This window comes from Pipistrellus hanaki (assembly GCF_964339955.1).
Source record: "Pipistrellus hanaki genome assembly, chromosome: 7".
Classification (NCBI taxonomy): domain Eukaryota; kingdom Metazoa; phylum Chordata; class Mammalia; order Chiroptera; family Vespertilionidae; genus Pipistrellus; species Pipistrellus hanaki.
The window spans coordinates 18,803,167-18,826,771 of NC_140509.1; the positions used below are offsets into that span (position 1 = coordinate 18,803,167).

Consider the following 23,605-nt stretch of genomic DNA (forward strand, 5'->3'; position numbering starts at 1 on the left):
TTGGCATAAAGACTCCACAGAAAGAAAACCTAAAAAAAAATAAAATAAAAGTAAAATAAAAAAAATTCCATTGCAACAAAAATATAGGATATTAATATCTTTTCAAACAACCAAATCCAGCATTAGGCGTTCTTCTTATCTCAATTCTTCCCTCATGCTAGAAAAGAGGACATGCACTCGTGATTCTTGGCTTCGGAAAGACTTGCTGTCACTAGGTTGGCAAATACAAGTGCCCAATATATCTCTCAAGCCCTCATAGGTACATAAGGAAGTAACGCAGCTTTTGATTTTCAGTTATGATTATACAACTGGCAACTTCCTCATGGAATTACAAACGAAGCTCCACCCTCCACACAGCCAGTGTCAAGTGGCTGTGTCTCTGCCATACCTATGAGCCATGGGAAAGGCCTGAGTACATAAAAATTGAGGAAGAGGAAATGGGAGCTTCTTAAACACCACCTTTTCTGTATTTCAACAATGAGACAGGTGCACTAGAGGCTGGAAGTAATTATCTCCCTTGGAGGTGTATCTTGGACATACACCTCTATTTCATTACCAGTGAAGTGCTAGTTCATGGCTCAGACTTACCCAGGAGGGGCTAGATTCAAACATTTAAAGAGTATTTTGCAAAGGGCTTCATCCTTATTCATCACCTTTGCCAGCCAAGTGCACACAGAGATCATATTTTGAGCAAATGAATAGATTTATTGCTTCATCTGCTCTAGTGTCATTAGTATGTATGCAGCACCTGGGTGATCCTATATAATGCTTTCCAAGTGCATTCATAGATGGGCAGGATATTCCCACTTCAGTCTTCTGTTAGCCGATAAAGAGCAGTTTTCTTATAAAAGAAGCACTTGAACAGTCGGATCACATTGCTTCCCAGCCCTTTTCACTCTCCATTGCAATTGGCTATGCTACAAATGATTCATGAGGAAATCCACATATTTATGCAGGCAGCCGGCGGCTTGTGGGGAAGAGTTTAAGGCAAGCAGGGAATTTTGTGTGGAAATCAATTTTTTGCGGAAGTCACTGTATTATGGACATTCAAGCAAGAGAAATTCCAGAGAGAAATTAACTGCTCAAGTAAGACAGCTCCTTGAGGTGTGTATCTATAGTTACTAGAATAAAAAAAAAAAAAAGTGATTTAACCCTTCAGGCAGCTCTTAAATATACATTAGCTATTGAGTGGAGAGAGCAAGAGAACTGAAACTGGGCCTTTAAATACAGAATTCCTTACAAAATTGATTCACAAACCAGAACAAATTCCCCTCAGATTAAATGGGTGTTTCCAAAGGGTTTGTTTTCAGGGTTTTCCTGTGGGATATCCTAAACAAGAGTCTGGTCATAGGAAATTTCCAACACCGCCATAAGCATGGGTACTCGGAGCGCTGGAGGTAAGCTGGCCCTCTCTAGCCTGAGGTTGGCCTCAGAGCTGGAGCCTCTGGGCAGATAATAAGATATCCCTAGAAGGAGTCGAAGATGCAGATGCTGGAGCTGTCAAGAGAAGGCAGCTGGAAACTGAGTGCTCCAGGAACTATAGGTGAGGCATGTGGAACAACCACCAAACCATTTCTGAAAGCACAAAAAAGGCCCATCTAAGGAGTGTACAGAGGAATATCACAAGTCCCCTGGAGACTCAGGAATATCGCTCTTAAGTCTCACTAGCAAGAAAGCACACAGCTCAGGTTTTGCTTCTCCCTGGACTTGGTGTAGCTGCAGCCTGGGCAGGGAAGCAGGGAGACCACTTTTGGTTATGAAAATTAAAAAGGAATATCACACTTGAAATTCCTTTGCACCACACAGGGTTGAGGAGAGTCAATTGTAAAGATGATTGCTTGGACATCAAGGAAAATTCTATGTGCTGTGGCTATGTGTTTGTTCCCAGATTCTGGGAATAATATCCGACCACAAACCTATTGCAGAGACTTAAAAATTAACTCTGTTCACTGCCTGCCCACCAGGCCAAATATTTCAAAGTCAGACGCAAGTATGTGGGAGAGAGTTCAGGCTTTCAGGGTTGGTTGCCCAGACATTAGGAAGAGGTTCATCTCTTCAAGTCTAAACAAGGGCTTTAGTTTAGTTGATAGCATTGTCCCAATGTCAATTTCTTGATTTTGCTATTATGGTGATGGTCATGGTTACATTATCATTGGGGGCAAAGTGGGTAATGGTCACGCAGGAATGCTGTTGTATTTCTGCATCTTTTTCTGAATATAAAATTATTTCAGAATTTGAAGTTAAAATAGAAAAACCCTAGTTAATAACAGTAATACCTGGCTTTAAAAAATAATATTTTGCCAGACTTTAAGAAAACTGAAAAATAAGACAGGAGGAGGGGTAAAATAACTCTAAACATAGATCAGGCTTGACTGCATTTTCTTAAGGGTCGGTGTGACTTTAATGCCCTCACATAGAGGAACATAAATCACCACCCATACAACAGTACCTCAGAACAAGGAATGCATCTTGAATATCAGAACAACCATGGAAGAAGGTAGTATTATTTTACCACATCTCTTTCTGTTCCACATATCTCTCTCTCTCTCTCTCTCTCTCACACACACACACACACACACACACACACACACCACATTGTACTGTTATGGAACCCTATTATTATCCCTTTGGAATGAAGGTGTGTTTCTAAAATATATTTTAATGTAATCTCTGTATTTTCTACATAGGGCACACTTAGTAAACACTAACTTACTGTTTGCTCAATTACTACAATGATTTTCGCTGGTCAACAGAAGTTCATAATTTTTAGGTGTTGCTATGAATGTCCAGTTATCAACTATATCCTTGGTAATAGCTCATTCCAGACAATAGAATATAAAAGAGATAGCATAACAGAATACCAGTGATACAGCTGAGAAATTGGAGTGGACTGTGAAGCATTTAACACTGAGAGATGAGTCCTACTGGGTATAAATATTGCCACAGATTAAACATCTTATTTTTCAGACATCAAAATGGTTGTGGGATCTTGGAATCTATTCCTTACTTTCGTCTTTCTTCCCCCCTCACTCTTTGATTGTGTAATTATATCCATATTCATTCATTCACTCATTCATTCATTATCTTAAATTCATTTGTATTGAGGAACTATTGTGTTTCAAACTTTGTGTTGGGGTCTAGAAGCTAATGAAAAGAGAACTACAGAATTTTAAGGCATTGAAGAAAATGTCAGGAACACACCTGATGACTATACTTAATCTACACTACCAGCTTAAACTGAAACTTCGTTCTTAAAATATGTGCGTTATATTGTTTTAAATTTTGAAAAGTGGACATAAGAGAAAGAAAGTAAAGGAATGGAAATGAAAGGCATTTAATAGAGAAATAACAACTTGTTTTGCCTATGTTTCTATTGCTGACTGAGCATTGTTTCACAGGGCAGACTACAAACATTCAGGGGACCTATCAGCTTCATAGATGGCCCTCTAGCTCTCTGCACCTATATACCTACAGCCAGTTCAGTTCTTCTTGGGATTGATTAGTGGTCAAGACACCTGCCCAGGAGACAACATACTACCCAATGAAGCAAAGTCAAATGGACAGAACACCTGGCATCCAATATAGGATTTGGATACATTCCAGTTTATCCAAGAAGATGAGCTGGGAAACCCTGAGAGTCTTTACCTCTAGATATTTTAAGACAGTCAAAAATAAAATGCTGCTACCCAAGAAAGTCTGCAGAAATGTAGTTCTTTAGGCTCCAAAGCTTGCTGTCATAGCTGAGCAACTAGACCTGTAATCACCAAGTTAAATGCTGCTCTAATTGCTTTGAGTCTAAAGTTTGCTTTCTTTCAACCCATGCAGTTCTGTGTCCTTTCTCACTGGCATATTAGCTGCTCCCATTAGGTACCCAAAATGGTGTGTAAGTGCCGTGCTTGGGGAAAAAATGTAATTAAGAGTCTGGAGGGGGGTTGTGGAGGTAACCATGACTTTTTTTAGGGGTTATTAAGCATAAAGTAATTGAAAACAGATTATCAGAGAGAGGCAGAGGCATTCATCTCTCAGTTCCTCAGAAACCTGGCATAATACAGCAGAGGTCCAGAGGTGTGTCCTGGAAGAATGGGATACCCATAGGATAAAATCATTGAAATGGGGAAACTAAATGTCCTTCTCATTACTCTGACACAATTCCTCATTCATAGACTCTTGGTTTAACTGTACTAGAAAATTTAATTTCTTAACATGTTCAGAGAAATTTATCAATAAAAAGTAATAAATGAACTAAATAATGGGGTAAAAAAATCTAGTCCATCAGAGTACACTTCATTCATCCTGGAATCTGACATGCCTCCTGTACCTCCTGACCTCACTGACCCTCAGTTTTGAACATTTCTTAAAGGGCAATAATATGACCATATAAGTATAGTAAGATAGTAAAGAATAGCTAATTAATACTGGAATTGAGACAAAGAGTGGAATCCAAGCGTACATCTCAGGAAGATATGTTAGTTTGTATTTATTTAAGTAACCAAAAAAGAATCAGCATCTACTTTGCTTGATCCATATAGATATTGCCTCAAAAGCATTCATAGGAACTCTGAGAAATGATTACAGTTATCCTAAAGCACTTGTTTAACACAAAATCATAGTTCCTGAATAACAAATACGCAGCAAGTAAACATTTTACACCATATCACTGATGATGCAGCTGCAAACAACTTACCTCTACAACATTGGTGGGGTTGCGGATATAGACGCCAGATGGCGTCAATATTTCAGGACTGGATAGTCCCTCAGCACCAGACACACTGATGATCACATTGTTTCTTACTATATTTTCTTGTTCTGACCTGTCTAATTTAAGAAAAGATAAATTAAAGCATTGCAACTCAGAAACATAATTAAAAGTTATACAACCCAACACTCATATTTCTACTAGTGCACATTATTAATTCACATAATGCAGATATACTATGTACATATACTCCTTTATATATACTAGAGGCCCAGTGCACAGATTTTTGCACTGGTGGGATCCCTTGGCCTGGCCTGAGGGGATTGGGCCAAAATTGGCTCTCTGACATTCCCCCCTCCTCCCGGGGACACAGATTGTGAGAGGGCGTTTCTTGGGTGACACATCCCAGAATCTGGCTCCCTTCTTGCTGGTTCTGGGTGCGTCACCAGAGAACCACAGCTGCCAAATCACCGCAGCTTGGCAGCTCCTGCATTGAACATTTGCCCCCTGGTGGTCAGTGTACATCAAGCTACCAGTCAGAGCATTTGCCCCTTGGTGGTCATTGTACATCATAGCTACTGGTTGGCCAGTCAGCCAGTCACGTAGGCTTTTATATATAGATACAAAACATTTATTATATTCAACAAATTTAAGCTATCTAGCATTCTTCTATCAGGCCTGTCTATAAAATATATGACAACTTAAATGGATTGTAATAGATTTTAAACCACTTTGCATATTTACCATTTTTTCTTCCAAGAATAGCCTCCCAAGGTATATACCTTGTCTCCATGTGTGTACCTGAGGACAAAAGATCATGTTATCTCAGCACATGTCAGGCTAGCCAGGAAAAAGAGGGACAGTACAATACTATTTCTTCTTTGGAGTGTGGCTACTTTGACTTTGTTTTTGTGTTTTTATCTATGAACCAAAGACATACAGATTATATGGACATTTTAGTTCTAGAGTATCATGGATCAGAAGTTCACTTTATTAAAAAGACCAAAGACCTAATTTACTTCTTAGCCATGGTCTAAGTGATTGCCTCCACAGTTAAATGCCACACCCCTTTGTGTCAGCTCCAGACCCATCCCTATCTGTTCAAATGGGCCACCCCATATCTACATGCCCCTCCCTCTCCCTGGAAGATCTGAAATATCCTGGAGAAACAGGCTGGAGAGTACCAGACAGGTATAAGTTGGGACACTCACACCCAAACCACAAAGATTTGGAATAGAACAGAATAAAAGCATGTACAATGCTACAGAAATAAATAGATTAGCCACTTGAGTGGCATCAATAGAAAAAAGGCCCAAAGACACCCAGCCTCAAATCTCACCTCTTTTCTAGCTCTTTAGGTATCTGAGCTTCCATGTTGTTTATGAATCTGGATCTCCAAACTAGTTTTGCATGAATTGAGTACTTTATTTATAAGGCACTAATCAACAAATACTCTAATTCCTTTACCTACATTAAAATAGATAACAAGAGCAGCCAATTCACAATATCAAGCACTAAATGTAAAATTCCTCCTGCAGTTTTTCTGCTTTGCCTAGTTAATGCCTAATCCATATATTTGTTTTCTCCTAAGATGATATTGTTAGGGTTCCTTCCTGAATTTTTGCTCCACATTTCAGCAAAGTTTTCCCTTACATGGATAAAATAAGGATAAGCAAAATTAATCCTCAATCTGTTGGTCTGACTGCCCAGTAGCTGTCCTTTTTCAATTAAAAGATTTTTCCAGCACCTGATCACTTTTATTTGGTCCAAAACTCTTTGCCTTTTAGAGCTCAGATATATTTTAAATCAAGTTTATATGATCCATATTTTCTCACTAAATAGTTTCCCTCTCAGAATTGGGCCTTCTTTTGCTTTTGTCTTTAACAAATTGTTCTTAAATGAAAACATGCATATTTTCCCACTAATGGTATCACGGAATTGATTTAAATATAAAGCACTATTTAGCAAACACAGTTCTAATTTTACTTTCAGTGAAAACCTCCATTTTCTTTTTTATTTTGATATAACCAAAGGTTCTTTGTTCATTAATCCATTCATTTATTTCAACTAATATAGCTATTTACGCACTAGTTAATGGGCCAAATGCTAAGGAAACAGTATTCACATGTAATATGATGGTAAAACAGACATTAATATGATTATCTGAAACATGATAGTATGTAATTTTAATCAATCAATAATGTTAGGGTGCTAAAAAAAAAAAAAAAAAAAAAAAACTTAAACACAGAACCTTGCAAAAAAGAATAAGTCATATGAATGGGGGGAGGGGAGAGCTTGTGCAAAGGTCCTAAGGCAGCAGAAAGTGTAGCCTTTAGAAAGAATTAGAATAAAATAGATCATTGTGGTTAAAGTAGAGAGAGAAAAAGTCAAGACAAGAGGCAAAATTGGGGAGGGAGTCCTTTCAGCTGGTTAAGAATTTTGGATTGTTTTCCAATGGTAATAAGAAACTCTTAAATTGTGTTAAGGAGAGAAATTATAGAATGCAATTTGAAATTTAAACTATAATTCTGTGTTCTGCAAGGGGAATAAATTTAAGAAGGAAAAAATGGATATAGGTGACCAGTTAGAAGGTTTTGAAACATGGGCTTTTTCAGCAAATCACAGAAGCAACTAAGAACAGAATTCAAGATTTTTAACTCCTTGTCCATCAACCAAACTTGACATTCCATGAGATGCTACAAAACCATATTTATATGACATATTTATTTGAATTTATTATGAAAATTGCTAACAGTAAGTTTTAAAACTGCCCATTGTATAATTATTAACCTGTACTAAAATTTCACATTTAAATTATGTTTTCTATTGATAAAATTTAGTTAGCCAATCACTAATAACTAAATTTAGAATTTTTAACTATGACTTTTTAACTATGACTATGGCTTATTTCTAATGAGAAAAGGCTAAAGTTTTTTATAAATTGGATTTTCAAACTTTGGAATATTGCCTTTTGAAATACTGTGTGCCTTACTCAAAAATAACAAATATAGCAAGCTCCTTTCACTTACCCACCAGCAGTGCATGGCCTAAAATATCATAGAACACATTACTATCCACCTTCAGGCCCAACGTCCAGGACATGCTGAGGCCTCGGCTGAAGGAGCCCCACACGGTGCAGCCCTGTATGTAGGAATCTGAGTAGCAAAGAGTAAGGTAACAATTAGAACAGAATCTGAATGGCTCCAGCTTTCAATCTCTTTGGAGATCATTTCCAAAGCAAGCTATAATATAACTAAGAACATTCTTCCACACAATGATGAAACTGAGGAAATGAGAATTTGGAATTAGAAATCAAATTTTAAAAATGGGCAACTCTAGAAGGATAAGCAGGGTAGAATCCAAGGATCAAATGTTAGAAAGGAGAAACATCTGAGAAAGAAGACAGTATGGCCAAACCACAAAAGAGTGTATGGTTGTCAAGATTTCCATTGGCCACCATCTTTGGTATTTACTCTCCTCACAATATTGTGAGCAGCAGCTAAAGAGAAGAGCCATGTGAAGACTACTGTTATGGACCAACCCTGATATTTCAAAATTGCATCTGCATGAAGAGATGTAGTCATTATTTCTTAAGCTAACTTGTTGGGCAATAATATTTAACTTGTTCGCCTACAATTGCCTGAGAGTCTCTTTTTAAAAATATTAAATTTATATGGATAACATTGGTAAAGAACATGATAAAATTTTTAGATGTACACAATTATAAGTTATAATATAGTAGAAGATATTAAGGAAGCAAGCCAAAAGTTTATAACCTCTGATTAATATGGTGTCCCTTCCTCAGACAAACATTTGCATTTTAACAGAGACCTACAGGGAATAATGGATTAACTTAGTGATTTTTAAAACATTTTTTAATCACTGAACCTATCTTATATAATAAAAGCCTAATATGCAAATCGACCTGGAGTTTGACTGCTGGCTGTGAAATGTGCTGACCACCAGGGGGCAGCGTGAAACGTGGCAAGCATCAGCGACATGGTGCTGGCAGCAGGCAGCAGTGGAGGTGCTGCCAGCACTGATGGACCCTGACAAGAGCAAGACCACAGCAGGATGGTGGAGCAGGTGAGGGGGCAGCGCCATGCCAAGGTGAGGTGCCAGGTGGAGCTGCAAGGCTGGGGGCGCAAGCTGGGGCCTGATCCCCACAGACCACCCCAAGGGATCCCACCCATGCACCCGGCCTCTGGTTTTCAAATAAAACCTAATATATAAAAACAGATACATGTGCAGCTATTCTGGAGCAGAGGTTAGAGAAGGCAGATTAAGTAAATTTTTTAGCAAGGAGAGGTTTTAATTATGTGCAATTGATAACACATATGTGACTGCTATCTTTATTTATATTGGAGCTGACCTCCACATCAAATATTCTACATCCTTAAAGCACCAAGAGACCAAGAGAGAGAGAGAGAGAGAGAGAGAGAGAGAGAGAGAGAGAGAGAGAGAGAGAGAAGAGAAAGCGAGAGAGATACTGATAATTTGTTCAGATGTATATAGCCATATTAAGAATCATACCCCTACGTGAATCTCAAAAACAAATAAATAAGGTAGAAGAGATAATTAGAATAAATTAGAACATTAGAATAAATAGGCATTCTTAACGTCCAAGTTGATTTGTAATTAGAAAAAAGAGAAATGCTGCTATTGGTTAGCCAGGATTCTGCCTTCAATGACCTTAAAGATTACTCTGACATTGCCTGTTGAAATCCTAGCATTTTTATTTATTTTTTTTTAATACTAGCATTTTTAAGGCTCACCTGAAGCCCTCAATATATCCTAATGTTCTTTGTCAGGCACCACCTCTAGAGCACCTCCCTTTCCAATAAAGGCAAAGCTTGAATGTATGGATCTTAGAAGTGCTGAGGGGTTAGAAGGGTAACTCAGAAGTGAAGCTTCTGTCCTCATTACTTAGCATCTGTACTCTAATTCTCTGACTCTCTGGATATCAGCTTCTGTCACTGGGCTTTTGTCCTGGATGCTCCAATTTTGATTTCAGAATCTTCATCAGTACATGTGACAATATTCTTCTTTTCTGATTCTAATCTTGTTTTTTACTTAGTGATTCCCACTTTCATTTGATTTTTCCTGCTTCCTTTCTATTTCTTCAGCTCTGGCCAAGATCTGCAACACTCTGCCTGCTCTACGTTCCCGGGAAAAGCACCTGGTTCTCAACCCATTCTCCCCTATTTTTTTTAAGAAGAAGATTCCTCTGAGTTAATACAACTTCACAGGGAATTGCTCCCTGCTGTGTTAGACTGCCATATTGTTGATGATTTACACTATTCAATGTCAATTTGCCTGTAATTGCAGATTTACAATGTGGATCATGTGGGTCACTCTATATCTGTTGTGCCTATAGTCATGTTCCTCAAAGTATATTCCTTTGAATACTTGTTACAGAATCCTAAGGCTTACTTATGAAAAATTCAGATTCCTAAGACCACCTTAGACCAGAATTTGTCTTGACAGAATCCACAATGCTAAATTTTAATAAGCTCCTCAGGGGATTTTTTAGGCATACTAAAGTTTGAGAAACATAGATCTAGAGTATAATTATCTATCTCTGACCCCCCACACTCACATATCACCTATCATTACCTTTGGCATGTAGTGCCTTGCATATGGAATAAGAAATGAAAATGAGAAATCATAGACCTGTACCCCATTACCTCTCATAGCTCCCACCAGAGTTAGTGAGCTCAGATGCTTCTGGAAAGCTTGCCCCAAGTTCTGGAACTGCACTCCCTGCAACTGTACCCGGCTGGGCTCCTCTGGGAAGGATTGAATGATGACTCTGGCCCCCAGGTCCCTGGATCCCAGTATCTTCTCACTCTTGGAGTACAGACAGTGCTGCAAATTACCTGAAATACAGAATGCAGTGTGACACATATAGGCCTGTCTCCCAGTTTGAAAGGCACTGGTAGCAATAAAGACAAAGCATTATTGCCTATTTCATTTAATAATCTTATTTTACCTTGATTCTCCTTTTCTGATTATTAATTAAACCATCCAATAACTAGGACACAATGGTGCCTTCACTCTATTATTCCCAGAAGCCCCCAACCCCAAATCAATTACCTTAATTACTGTCACAAAGAGGCTGACTATGGCCCACAAATTCAACCAAAATAGATGTTTATTTCAACCCAAAAGACCAGCTGGAGAAAGTGTGTAATAAGATGACCTTCTCATTGTTTATAACTATAAGGAACAAGATGTAAATACTGAATGTAATTGTGGCTCTTTTTAGTCTTAAACTTTCCAATGGGCTTCCCCTTTACTTTGCTGCTTTCTAGTTTGGTGACAACAATGCCACTGCAGAAAAGGCCAAGGGCTCCAGCCCCTGCACCAATACCTCCTTCCAAGACAGGACAGCAAATTGGACAGCAAAATGGACATAGTACACACAGATACCATTGTTACAAAGTGTGGTCACCTCAGAATCCAGGACTCTTTCTGTTGATATATGGCATGTGGTGGTGTGAACTAAAAACCATCTCCTGAATTGATTCAAAGAAAAAGTGGTACAATACAAAATAATGTACCAATCCACAGTAAATAATCCATAGTAAATTACAAAGTCCCGTCACTCGTTAGCACCCAGAGAATGAATATATAAAAGGTGAATGAAATGCTGTTTTATATGCTTATGATTTATCACAATTTTGATGATATTGGTGGTTTCTAAAATATTTAAATGGTCAGGACTTATATTATTGTGTTTAGTTACCTCATTCCCAGATGTCATTCCCACAGAAAGAATAGGTGAGTGACATATGTTTTTAGTAAAGCTATGAATTCTTTTTTGCTTTGGGAATTTTGTAGTAATGTTAAAGAGTTGTGCTAAAATCAGGGATTTTTTCCCATTAGAAGGTAACAGCTTTATCATGACCTAAACCCAGATGCATGGTCTCACTTGCAAAATGATCCAATGCAATGTTTTGCACAATTTGATCTAAGAATACCTGTATGAGAAATCCTACAGTGTTTGAAAAAGAATTCAGGTCTCAATTCAGCAGAATTATTAAAGTTGGTAGTCAATGGATTCTAACCCAATGCATCCAAACATTTTACAGAATGACACATTTGTGAGCTAGAAGACTGAGGTGGTAGGGTGTAGAGTTCATGTCCCTCTCTCGCAACCACATCCTAACATTATAGCCACATGTGTCTATATGTCAATGTGACTCAAATCTTTAACTCCATCTGACATTTCTTCCAGGCTCTGGACATTACCAGATATCTCAACTCTGATGCTGCCTGGCACTTCAGTCTCCACATGAACAAAATTAAACTCACGACTTCCACCCTCCCACCCCAAAATTTGTTCCTGTTCCCATCTCAATAAATAGCCTCATCATCCATCCAGGCCTCATGCCTGGGAGTCATCCTTGACATCCACACCATCCTGAACCAAAGTTGACAAATGGTATCTTCACAACATGTGAAAGCCTCGTAATCTACAGCCTGAGAAACCAAAACATAACCTACTAAACTAGCCATCCCTGAAATAGATGTTTAATAGGCACATCAGTGTGATCCAGTGCCTGTTATTCTTCTAGAAGATAAATTGACTTTTTAACCACTTACTTAAAGTATGTGGTTATCACTCAGAAAACAAACTCCAAAAGTGGAGGTGGAGGGGACAGAAGAGCCCAACAAGCCTAATCAGTAAAAATGTGCTGCCTGCATTCAAGACTTGGGCATTGAACAGTTTTCCTGAGAATTTTAGAAAGTGCTTGGAATCAGAGATAAGACTATAAAATAACCTCAACCCTCAAAATTTAATTCAACTCTTCCGATTTAATTATTTAACATTTTCTTTTCCAAAAAGAAAAAGTTCATTATTCAAGTGGATAATGTTGTCTATCTCTTTCACAAGGTTGTTGAGGGCAAGAAATGAAATGAATATGTAAGAGGAGAATGAAGAGCCGTTTTATATGCTCTTCATATACAACAAGAGCTGAAAACTACAGAATATTATGCACATGCAAAGGTTAAGGGTTTATTCTATTTTGAAAGAAGTCAACATTGTCACATATCATTCCACAGTAAGAACATTCTTTTTCATTCATTGAACCTCCCAACAAAATACTTCTATACCTTCTGAAGTGTTAGCCTCCTGGCATGAAGCAAGGAACATTGTCCTCTCACTGGTGAGATTTCCTCGTATGATAATTCTTCTGCTGAGCAGGGCCACTGTGGCCTTTAGAATATGGTGCTTTCCATCTACCAAAATCTCTGTGAAGTTGTGAGAATATCTTTCAAAAGAAAGAAAGAAAGAAAAAGACACATCTGTAGACACCACTCTGAATCTTATCAGGAATAGTAAGCTACTAGATTCACATAATACCCTATTTGGCAGTCTATTTCTTTAGAAACTCAAATACAAAAGAGTGAACTATTTCGTACAAGTAAGTGAAAATTAGGAAACTATGATGACTATTGCTCTGACCACCTAACATGGGAGTTCTAGAGTTTTACAAGAAACACTTATTTAAGAAATATAAATCTTCAAAACAACGCTTGCTTTACAATTTTTCTTGTCAAAATACTTAAAGTGTCTTTTTAATTAAAAATACATCATTGAAAGACAAAATATGTCCAGATACTAGTACAGTTAAGACCTCATCTTCTTCCATCTAAATGGACCCAAGCTGTCACTCAGTACCTCAAGGGTGATCTCAGATAGAGGTCTGCATTGTCCACAGTTTCCACAACAACAATCTCTTCCATGGGTTTGGCACCTTCAGCACCCATTCCACTGATGATGACAACTTCATCCCCAGAGTGCCAGTCCACAGCATCTTCTAGAGCCAACACTGTGTCACGGGCAGAGGCAGCTGCTCGAAGATGAGTGACAATTACTTCTGGTAGTGAACCTAAAGAAGTGGGAGGAAAATGTGCCTTCAGACATTCAAATAGTTAATACAAATGTGGTATTACTCAGCCAAAGAATCCTGTGAACAAATAACCTGTAAAAGTAAGTTTCAGACTCAATAAGCACCAATGCCTTCACTTTTTAGTTGTTATTGTTTTTTAATCTGTCACATGGCAGCGATAAAATAATCCAGGATTGAGAATGACATGATACAAAAAAACACAGGAATTGGAGTCAGATTTACAACTAAATATTGCCATATTCTAACCATGTTCCTTTGGGTAATAAACTCAACAGTGGGCTTAAGTTTCCTCGGTTATAAAGCAGAAGTAGAAAGGCCTCTCCCATAGGGTTTTAGGAGGATTAAATAAAATAATATTCATGAAACATGTGGTTTGAACCTTATCACATAATAGACCCTCATACTCTGTGCATTGAGTATGTAATTTTTACCACCTATTTCTTATTCCAAATAAAAACAGATAGCTATTCATACTGAATTTCTAATCTGAAGACTTCAGCTCACTTTAATACAAATAGTGTTAGTAGAGTACAAAGTCAAAATTATCTCAGATTGTTCTGAACCATGGTGAATTAAATGGTCTTTTCAAACACTAAAATTGGCTGTGCAAAATTGGTTGTGTCTCTAGGTACCTTGGTTTCTGTTAGAGTCCACATCATCCATCTGATCCTCTGATGCCAGTATGCTACTCCTTTACTGTCAAAGATTTTAGAAGGTAGTCTGTCTCCCAGTTTACTCTGGCCTTTTCCAGCAAGGGTCAAGGCAAAAAAAAATTTCAAGACATTATCTGAAAAGCAATACTTCAGAAAATACATGGCTAACTCCCAACTCCTTCTTCTTTCCTTAGTACATTTCCTTCCTCCTTTGCAATAGATCATAATTTACCTTTAGCCCACAGCAACTTCCTGTCCTCCCCTATTCCACTACAGTAATATAATAATACTTGAATCTCTAACTACAGGGGTGGCCAACAATAAATCATTTTCAAATAATTTTAGACTTTCCTCTTTATTTATTTGTCTGTGCATGTACGGCCACTTGTACCAATAATGTTATTTTAGGCTTATAAAGGTCTCTGGGTTAATGATGTAATTTCTGAAGTTTACTTGGGCAATAATTTTATCTTAAAAAACATTTAGAGTTCAAAATGTCTAATTATAGGGCAGGTAAAAATTAAGACATAAATCATCCCAAAAGAAAATAATTTTAATTTTGTTCCTTGTTTGTTTAAACCTTTGGGAAAAACAAAATTAAATAAAGTTATATTTATATGTATATGCACATATATGTGAATTTTTATTATTGGTTCTTCAATGTTTGCACAGAAAAATCTCTAAAAAAGAGCAAAGAAAGTCTTTATCAAAAGCAAAATGCTATTAAAATCTGTGATCAATTGTTCACAATATTCAACATGCAACAAACACCTACTATGCACCTACCAATATGCAAACTATTCATGGAAGAACCAAGAGTAAAGACAACAAAAATATTTCTCAACTTATCATTCTTAATCAAGTGAATAAAAAAAATCAGAGAACCTTTGAAGTGCATTTTTCATTATTAACATAAATTTATGTCCTTTCAAATGTTGACAGAGCCTCTATAATACAGTATAATTATTTCAGAATTTACTCACTCTTGTAAAAAATGTGACAAGAACATCAAGCCTGCATGCTTCACGGTTGCTAGTTGTATTTCTAGCTATGTAGGAGATAGCTATTATTATCAACTCAAATTTGTGAATGTCAAAATTATGATAATCAGCTGAGCTAGATTCTCGACATCTAGCTTTTGTTCTTCTGGTTATTTTAAACTTTGATAAGGTATTTTAATTATTTCCCTTCTTTGTCACTTAACCAAAAGTACCTACAGTACACAGGTTCAAAGCACCAAATTCTCTTCCTGACTTTTAAGATTCTCCATAATTTTACTCAACTTTATGATCTCTTACTCCTTAATTAAGTCTCCATTCCAGGAAGCCCCGTCTCATTACCTCCTATCATATGATAGGATCACTTCCATCTCTATCCCTTTGCCCATCTGTCCCTTCCACCTGTGTGCCCAGCCTTCTTTATGTTAAATATTCTTCCAAAATACAAATCAAGCCCCACCTCCTCCATTGAATTGCAGGCAGCATTTTATCTCATGTTTATGTCCACCTCCTCCCATAGACATTACAATGCTATGTGTCTTCCAAAGGTCTGTGTGCATCTGAGATTTAGGCATGCCCAAGCATATCTGATTAGATATTTATGGGCCATTTGTGTGAGTTGTGTTAGCATGGAAGAAGCTTACACGTGAAGCAGTTGAGAGAAAAAGATGACAGAGACAGCATGGGATCTGCCTCAGATATAGATTTTCATTCCTGTCTAAATGGACCACTGAACCTGAAGAAAGGAGCTGAAGGAACTCCCCAGATGGATTTTGTACCTGATGCTCCTCTGTTGGGATTTTCATAAACTCTTTTTTTAATATATATTTTATTGATTTTTTTACAGAGAAGGGAGAGGGATAGAGAATCAGAAATATCGATGAGAGAGAAATATCGACCTGCTGCTCCCGCACAACTCCCACTGGCGATGTGCACACAACCAAGGTACATACCCTTGACCAGAATAGAACCTGGGACCCTTCAGTCCTCAGGCCAAGGCTCTATCCACTGAGCCAAACCAGTTAGGGCTTCGTCAATTCTTTATTCAGAATGATGTTAAACTTGATTCCTCAGAAAAGCCTCTGAGACCCCCCCCCCCCCCAAATGGGGTCAAACCCTCTCACCACCATGTTCCTCTCCCCTCTCCTTGCCAGCACTGAACACATTGCCATTTGGCTTCTATTAGTGCAGTTCTCTATTTGTCTCCCCTATTAAACAGGAAGGAGGAGTTATGCCTATATTTGCTCACTATGATAGCACTAATGCCTATCATAGTGTCTAGCATATAACAAGTGTTTAATAAATATATGGTGAATGAGGAAAATCATGACTAAGTTATGGAGAAACCAGCACTCCAAAGTTTTGGGGTCCAGGTGATTAGGTAGGACACTGAGTGGCAAAAGAGGAAGTCACTATGCTTCATCGTGGGACACAGCACACTCCTACACCTCAGGGTATGACCACCTGGGCAGCAATGAAAGCCTATGCCTTCGCACCCATGTGTTCATTATTCTCATGGCAGGTATTGGCAATAGGAGTTGGATGAGGCAGCCCCCAGCACCTCCCTAAATGGGAGGCAATGACCAAGAAAGCCAAAATAGGAGGAGTAGTGCATAAAAGATGCTTCATGGTAACTGGCAGATGGGCTAGTTGATGAACTCATGAAATTCATCATGAGAATATCTACAGCAAGCAGGCAGGAATGCTGAAAAAGGCTGGAGGTTCTGTGAGAGCTGGAGGAGGCACACAGTAACATGTTTGTGATGACTACTGAAATACCCCAGGTTGAGCAGGTTCGGAGAGTCCTGGGGAGATTTCAGTTATATAACCCACAGTCAGCACCATATATTTCAATACTAAGTTGGTCTGTAATTATTACAATGCATGTGTCTTATCCCCCCATGAGGACAGTCAGCACTTTGGATGCAGGATACCACCTTATGTTTCTTTTATCTATGCCATAATTCCTCAATGCTCCTGGGCTCACAATTAGAATTCAGCACATAAGGATTTAAATGAACTATTAGGAATATTGCCTTCTGGAAATTTATCTGCAAATCTCCATCAGATATATACCTAAATGAGTATACAATATCTAATATGTAAAAATTACTATAAAACAGTTATTATTAAGAACTTAGAATAAATTCTATGCTAAGAAGTTTTACTCTAAAATAAGAATTATTTCTGTTGTTGGTTTTCTTTTAACAGATCATACAGATTAGAAAGTTGAGATACTTCAAGGACATGATTACACAGCAATGAGATGTCAGCAGCAAGTTCTGAAACCAGGTCTTCTGGATCCAGAACCAAAGAACTGGACACAAAATGGAATCCCTGACCTCTGGAAATATTTACAAATTAACTGTATATTTATTAACTAAATATTTTTAGTTAATAAATATACAGTTAATAAATATACAATAAAAATTAACTAAATATTTACAAATATTTGCAAATCAAATCTGATTCACAAAACATTATATTCCTTATTTCATAAACATTATTTAAATGCCATGCAAGGCGGAATAACTGCTTCTCTGATGAAGAAGGCATTACACACATTTTGAACATGAGTCATTTCACCTCTCAGCACTCTTAAGAAACCCAGATTGGGCAGCTGCCTTTCTTTCCCTGCAAATCAAAAAACATAAAAATGCAATTTAAGCCGAAACCGGTTTGACTCAGTGGATAGAGTGTCGTCCTGCGGACTAAGAGGTCCCAGGTTCGATTCCAGTCAAGGGCATGTACCTTGGCTATGGGCACATCTCCAGTAGGGGGTGTGCAAGAGGCAGCTGATCGATGATTCTCTCTCATAGATGATTCTCTCTCATCGATGTTTCTAACTCTCTATCCCTCTCTCTTCCTATCTGTAAAAAATCAATAAAATATATATTTTAAAAAAAATGCAATTTAAAAATCTCAATAGTTTATGAATATACTTAAATGTAAAAGATTTATGCTCCTAATATATAAATTAACACACTGTTTAGCCACTTTCAACATTGACCTGTTAGCCAAACAAACTATTCATTTACTCCCACTATTAACTTCTACTCGTAATTGTATTTCCTACAAATGATTGTTCAAGCCATCCATCTATAATTACACAGTCACAGAGAACCATCTTACCAAATGAGCACGAAGAGAAAGAAAATAATCATTGTGGGTTAACACTCTTTAAAATAACTAATTGTCTGCTATTTTGTAAGACCTCTGTCTTTATTCCAAGTAAATAATTGCCAAATCATTTAGGAGACAGAGAAGATCATTTCATTAAAATAATGTTTGTATCAGAATAGAAATATAAAGGAACTCACACACACACACACACACACACACACACAAATTTTTTTCCAAATATATGCAAATTATTTATCCCTTATCTCTACATGCAGCTTCATTATTACCCATAATAAAACAATGAATGTTATATTTTCTTCTTACAGGTAAATATCTGTCAAGAACTGGGAAGACATACATCAAGGGAAAAGAATCCTCCAGGTCCATGTACAAGAAATAGACAAGTGTCACAAATGCACCATGTTAAGTGTTAAGACAGACAGACACCTAGGGTCTGCTGGGACACAGACACACAGCACCTCATTCACACAAAGGAAGGGGTTGTTTAGGATAATGGCATCCAGAGAAGAAGATAATTGAGTGTGTCTTGAAGAATAATCCACAGTGGACCAGTTGACAAAATCAGCAAAGCACTCTAGGCAAAGGCAGTGGTATACACAATGGTCTGGGACCATTCAAATAGCTGCTATGTACGTGGCCTGGCTTGATTGCAAGTATGTGGAGGGGATGGAAACATGATGAGAGTCAGCAAAAGTGCACCTGGAAAGGTGAGCAGGACCCACCCAGGAAGGGCCTCACAGGCTGTCCCAAAGAACGTAGAGTTTATTGCAAATGGGATTTGGAAACCACCAAAGAAATATGTGAGGCGATAAATAAGAAATTATACTGATTTGAGACTAGTGATATCACACTGAGGAAAGAGAATCCTTAGTGAGAAAAAATGTTTACTGCAGATTGGGGAGAATGAGAAAAAAAATTGAGACAAATCCTAAAATGGGCAAGAGTCAAGTGGGAGCTTAATATGTTCTAGCAACTGAATGGAGGTTAGAGTATCTAGAGCAAGATGAATGAAATGGCATGCTATGACTGGGAAAACTAAAGCAGCGTTTTATTGGCCTATTTTAACAAACTTGAAAAATATTATTCAAAATAGTTACATGATCAAATTTATGTGTTGAAAGATTACTCTGAATGTGATGTGAAGAAGAGATTACAGGAAAGTGAGTGAAAGTAAGAAGACTGCATAGAAGGCTACTGTAGAAGGCTAATGCAGTAGCTCAGACAAAAAGATTTGTAAGTTTGAGCAAGGGTTATGCAATGGATCTGGAGAAAAGAATAAAATTTTGAGATTTCTTTTTGGACAATCAAGATTGTGAGATTAAATCTAGAGGTAAGAAATAACATATCAATGACACCTCACAGGTCTATAACTGAAGCAAATGATATACTTGGGGATGAAAACAATAAACCCACTCAATAAATATTTATCGAGCATCTATTACATGCCATATGCCATTTGCTGTTCTAGTACTACAAATACAGTAGTGAGCAAAATAGGGGGGGGAAAAAAAGAAAAGAAAGAAAGAAAGAAAAAAAAAGAAAAAAACCTTGCCCTCGTGTAGTGGCATTCAGCTTTAGATGACAATTTTAAACAGGTTATGTTTTAGCTATTAAAGAGAATATACAAGTGAAAAGATGAATCTGTAGCTCAGAAGAGAGGTCCAACCAACCAACCCAAACCATTTGTGAACTGGAGGCACTTCAGTTGAGAAGACTATGACATTAGCATTAATAGAAGACTATCTGGCAGACCAAGGAGATGGAACGGGAACATTTTTCACATACCATTTCCCTCTTCCCTTGAGAACCACTTGCTCTGAAAGCTCCCTTGGGTGAAAAGAAAAGCTGGCGGGAATTCTGCACGAGCTTGCCTCTGTGCGCACTATGAGCCTCTGCATCATTGCAGGGCAATCTCTGGTGGTATCGCCTGAGCGGGGAACATGCGCTTGCAGGAGGGAGAAGGCTACCAGAGCAATCCTCTAAATATGCAGATGAGCTGGCTACATCCACAGCTGATCAGCAAACATTCCCCCACTGATGAAAATGAACTGTGTACAACGTCTGCTTCCAAGGTTGAGAAGAAGTTTGGCATTCTTTTGGCGTAAAGGTTTAAACGAAGGCTAACCAAGGTTATTTGGGTGGTGCAGTGAACCATACTTTGACTAAAGACCTTCTCTAGAGGTATGAAAGAAAGACTAACCTTTGTTTCTTCCTAATCTGAGCATTACTGTTGCTACCATGATTAAAAGTAAATTAATGAGAAGAATCAAAAGATAAAGTTCAAAATACCCAGGAGATAGTACATTCATTGTAAGTTAAGTAAAACATCTGAAACACAGGTCCTAGCTCCTGTGAGGATTTCAGGACAATTCAACAAATGTCACTTAACATCTAACATCAACTGGAAACCTATGATGCCTGAGGTGTGGTTAAAGGACAAGGCAGAAATATCCGTCAGAATGTGGATTAATATAGTCTGTTCTGAGTCAGAGTCTGTCACAGGGGTCCTCAAACTTTTTAAAGTGGGGGCCAGATCACGGTCCCTCAGAGAGCTGGAGGGCCGGACTATATGAACTACTAATTCCTACTGTAACACCTCGGCTGCGCTCACTGCCCAAAAAACCTGGCAGGCCGGATCAGACTCCTCTGCGGGCCGCATGTGGCCCGCGGGCCGTAGTTTGAAGACCCCTGAAGGTTTGAGTCTTTCAAACATCCCCAAAAATGTATCTCTTCCATTTGCATAGTTTTATGATCGATTCACACACCAAGTTTCCCATGAAATTTTTGTGCTAAAAATTGCTAGGGGAAGGCAAAGAACCTCTTCAATATTGAGGAAATATAAAATCCCTGAAAATGATGAATAAAAGTAATATCATATACTAGAAAATTCAATTTTCATAATATCCTTTCATAGTTTTAATATTTGGGGTAGAATTTGGAGGGGATGCCCAAACACAGCAAAAGCTTTCAACCATATATATTTACCTCTTCTGCTATTTGATGGGATCCTTCTAGGCTCAGAGGTCTAAGCTAGGAACTTAACAGGCATTTTTGTTTGCCTGATTTCACCTACCTATTTATTCAATCTACTTGAAGCCTAAACGACAACTGATTTCAACTTTACACATTGAGTCTATATAGCACTAAATAGTGTATGAGTATAGTTGAATATGGACTTCAGTCACCTTAGGATCTCAAAGACTAAATTAGAAGTCAAAAGTCTAGGAATTTAGTTTAATCAGCTTAGAGGACACGTATGTGTTGTTTTTTCTGCCAATCAATACTCCTTTATGGGATGGCTATCATCCTTTCTTTTGGTAAACAGCTTCCCAAAACAAATACTCATGCAAACACACAAATACACAAGCCTGGTGAGGGCAGAGTTGCATCTTCTCAAATGGCCTTTTCTCCCTGGCCGTGAGAGTTGGTAAAGTGGCTTAAACTGAAACAATCATAGTGCCCTACCTTCCTGGGCACCATGTGTAGTCCTAAGCCTGGTAGGTAAATCAAGTTAGACTTGTGAGGCCTTCCCTGGTTAGTTGTGGAACTAATAATAGAATGCAGAGCTCTGTTCCTTGGTGGAAAACCAAAGTCTATATGAAACTAGGAAATGCAGTAGCCATATGGAACAACCTCTTAAGCATCAGAGCCAGTGAAACCAATACATGTATGGAGACCCAGAAGTGAGAGATGGAGTCCTAATGGCATCTGGACCCCTGGAGATAGCCATGCCCAAGTCCAGGTGCCTTCTTACCCATCCTGTAGTTTAATGGAGAAGTGATAAATTTTGAATTTTGCCTAAGTTTGCTTGCACTGGGTTTCCATCCCTTAAAACCAAATAATTTAAGAATAGTAAAGCTATATGTAAAAATGCCATGCCATACCCATGGTTTATATTTCTGCTCAAAGGAAGCAGAGACAGAAAGGAAGGAAGACCCTTGGTCTAGAAGAAATGAGTAAAGAACAGAAGCAAGAGGAGATGTTCTGTATATAAAAGAGATAGGACAAAAAATGGTTGATAGGTGGTAAAGAGCAGAAATCTGAAAAATATATTGTAAAATATAGAGGAAATGTTGTAAGATTAAAATGGCTCTAAAAATGTTCATCTCAAACAACATAGACTGATGAATAAGAACAGACCCGGAGACAGGGAAGCATGGATCAGATTGTTGGACCTCAGAGGGAAGGTAGGGGAGGTTGGGGATAAGGGAGAGAGATCAACCAAAGGACGTGTGTGCATGCATATGAGCCTAACAGTGGTCACAGACAACAGGGGGGTGGGGGCATGCATGGGGAGGGATTTGGGATGGAAATGGGGGAGGATGAGGACAAATATGTGATACCTTAATCAATAAAGAAATTTTAAAAAATGTTCATCTCACATCAAAGAACAGATGATAGGAACGTCCTCAAGCTCCATCACTCTTGGGGAAGTAAGGGATCACAGAGAGAGAGAGACCCAGATCTCCCTAAAGTATCTACACACAGCAGTTAAAGAGGATGAGCTAGTTGAGTTGCTTTCAATCACTATTTTAGCAATGGAACTATTTTCTTCTAATGAAATGTTACATTCACTGCAAATATAGAAGAGATAAAAGCAATAAATTGATTACTTGAGCAATTTAAACTTTGATTGCTTGACCACCCTCCCCCAAACACTTCATTGTTTATGAAACACCTGAATCTCCCCTTCAGAATCTTTGGATTTGGGGGAGCACAGTACAAAAACCACTGATCAGGAACACCCTCCTACACACCTGTGTATACCATGCACACAATACTGTGTGTGCTTCAAGACTGCCTAGAACCAGTTGGCAGACACAGTAACAGTGCCAGGTACAATCATTTTAAAAGCATGGAATTTTAATATGATACTTGGTACTTTTAATAGGAAAATAAACCATATTTAAACTTATTTCTTTAGAATACTTTGGTCTTATTTATTCCTACCAAATTCTCCTCTTTGTAATGATTGTTCTAGTGCTTCCCTTCAGTCATGCCCCACATACTACTTTTTCTCAGAAACTTCCATTTATATTTAATGCCCATATCTTGTAAATTTCTTAAAAAGGACAAAGACAGAACTCCATTCAAGGCCATAAGACTGCTTTTGCTCCTAAGAAACTGTCAGCCAAATTTCTCAGGGAGGAACGAGAAATGAAGTGAGAGACATTGATAAATTTCCCTGCTGAA

The 23,605-nt window shown here is 38.0% G+C and overlaps 1 protein-coding gene across 1 annotated transcript in view; it reads right to left on the reverse strand.

Annotated features, from left to right (window-relative positions):
• Positions 1–23,605, reverse strand: part of PKHD1 (PKHD1 ciliary IPT domain containing fibrocystin/polyductin) — a gene marked incomplete at its 5' end in the record, with an annotated part of 385,387 nt that overhangs the window by 211,609 nt on the left and 150,173 nt on the right. Inside the window, 6 exons of the mRNA XM_084889432.1 lie at positions 4,685–4,815; positions 5,441–5,497; positions 7,726–7,851; positions 10,384–10,575; positions 12,818–12,975; positions 13,386–13,596. Coding sequence (XP_084745558.1) covers positions 4,685–4,815; positions 5,441–5,497; positions 7,726–7,851; positions 10,384–10,575; positions 12,818–12,975; positions 13,386–13,596 — 875 coding nt within the window. The remainder of the gene's footprint in view (positions 1–4,684; positions 4,816–5,440; positions 5,498–7,725; positions 7,852–10,383; positions 10,576–12,817; positions 12,976–13,385; positions 13,597–23,605) is intronic.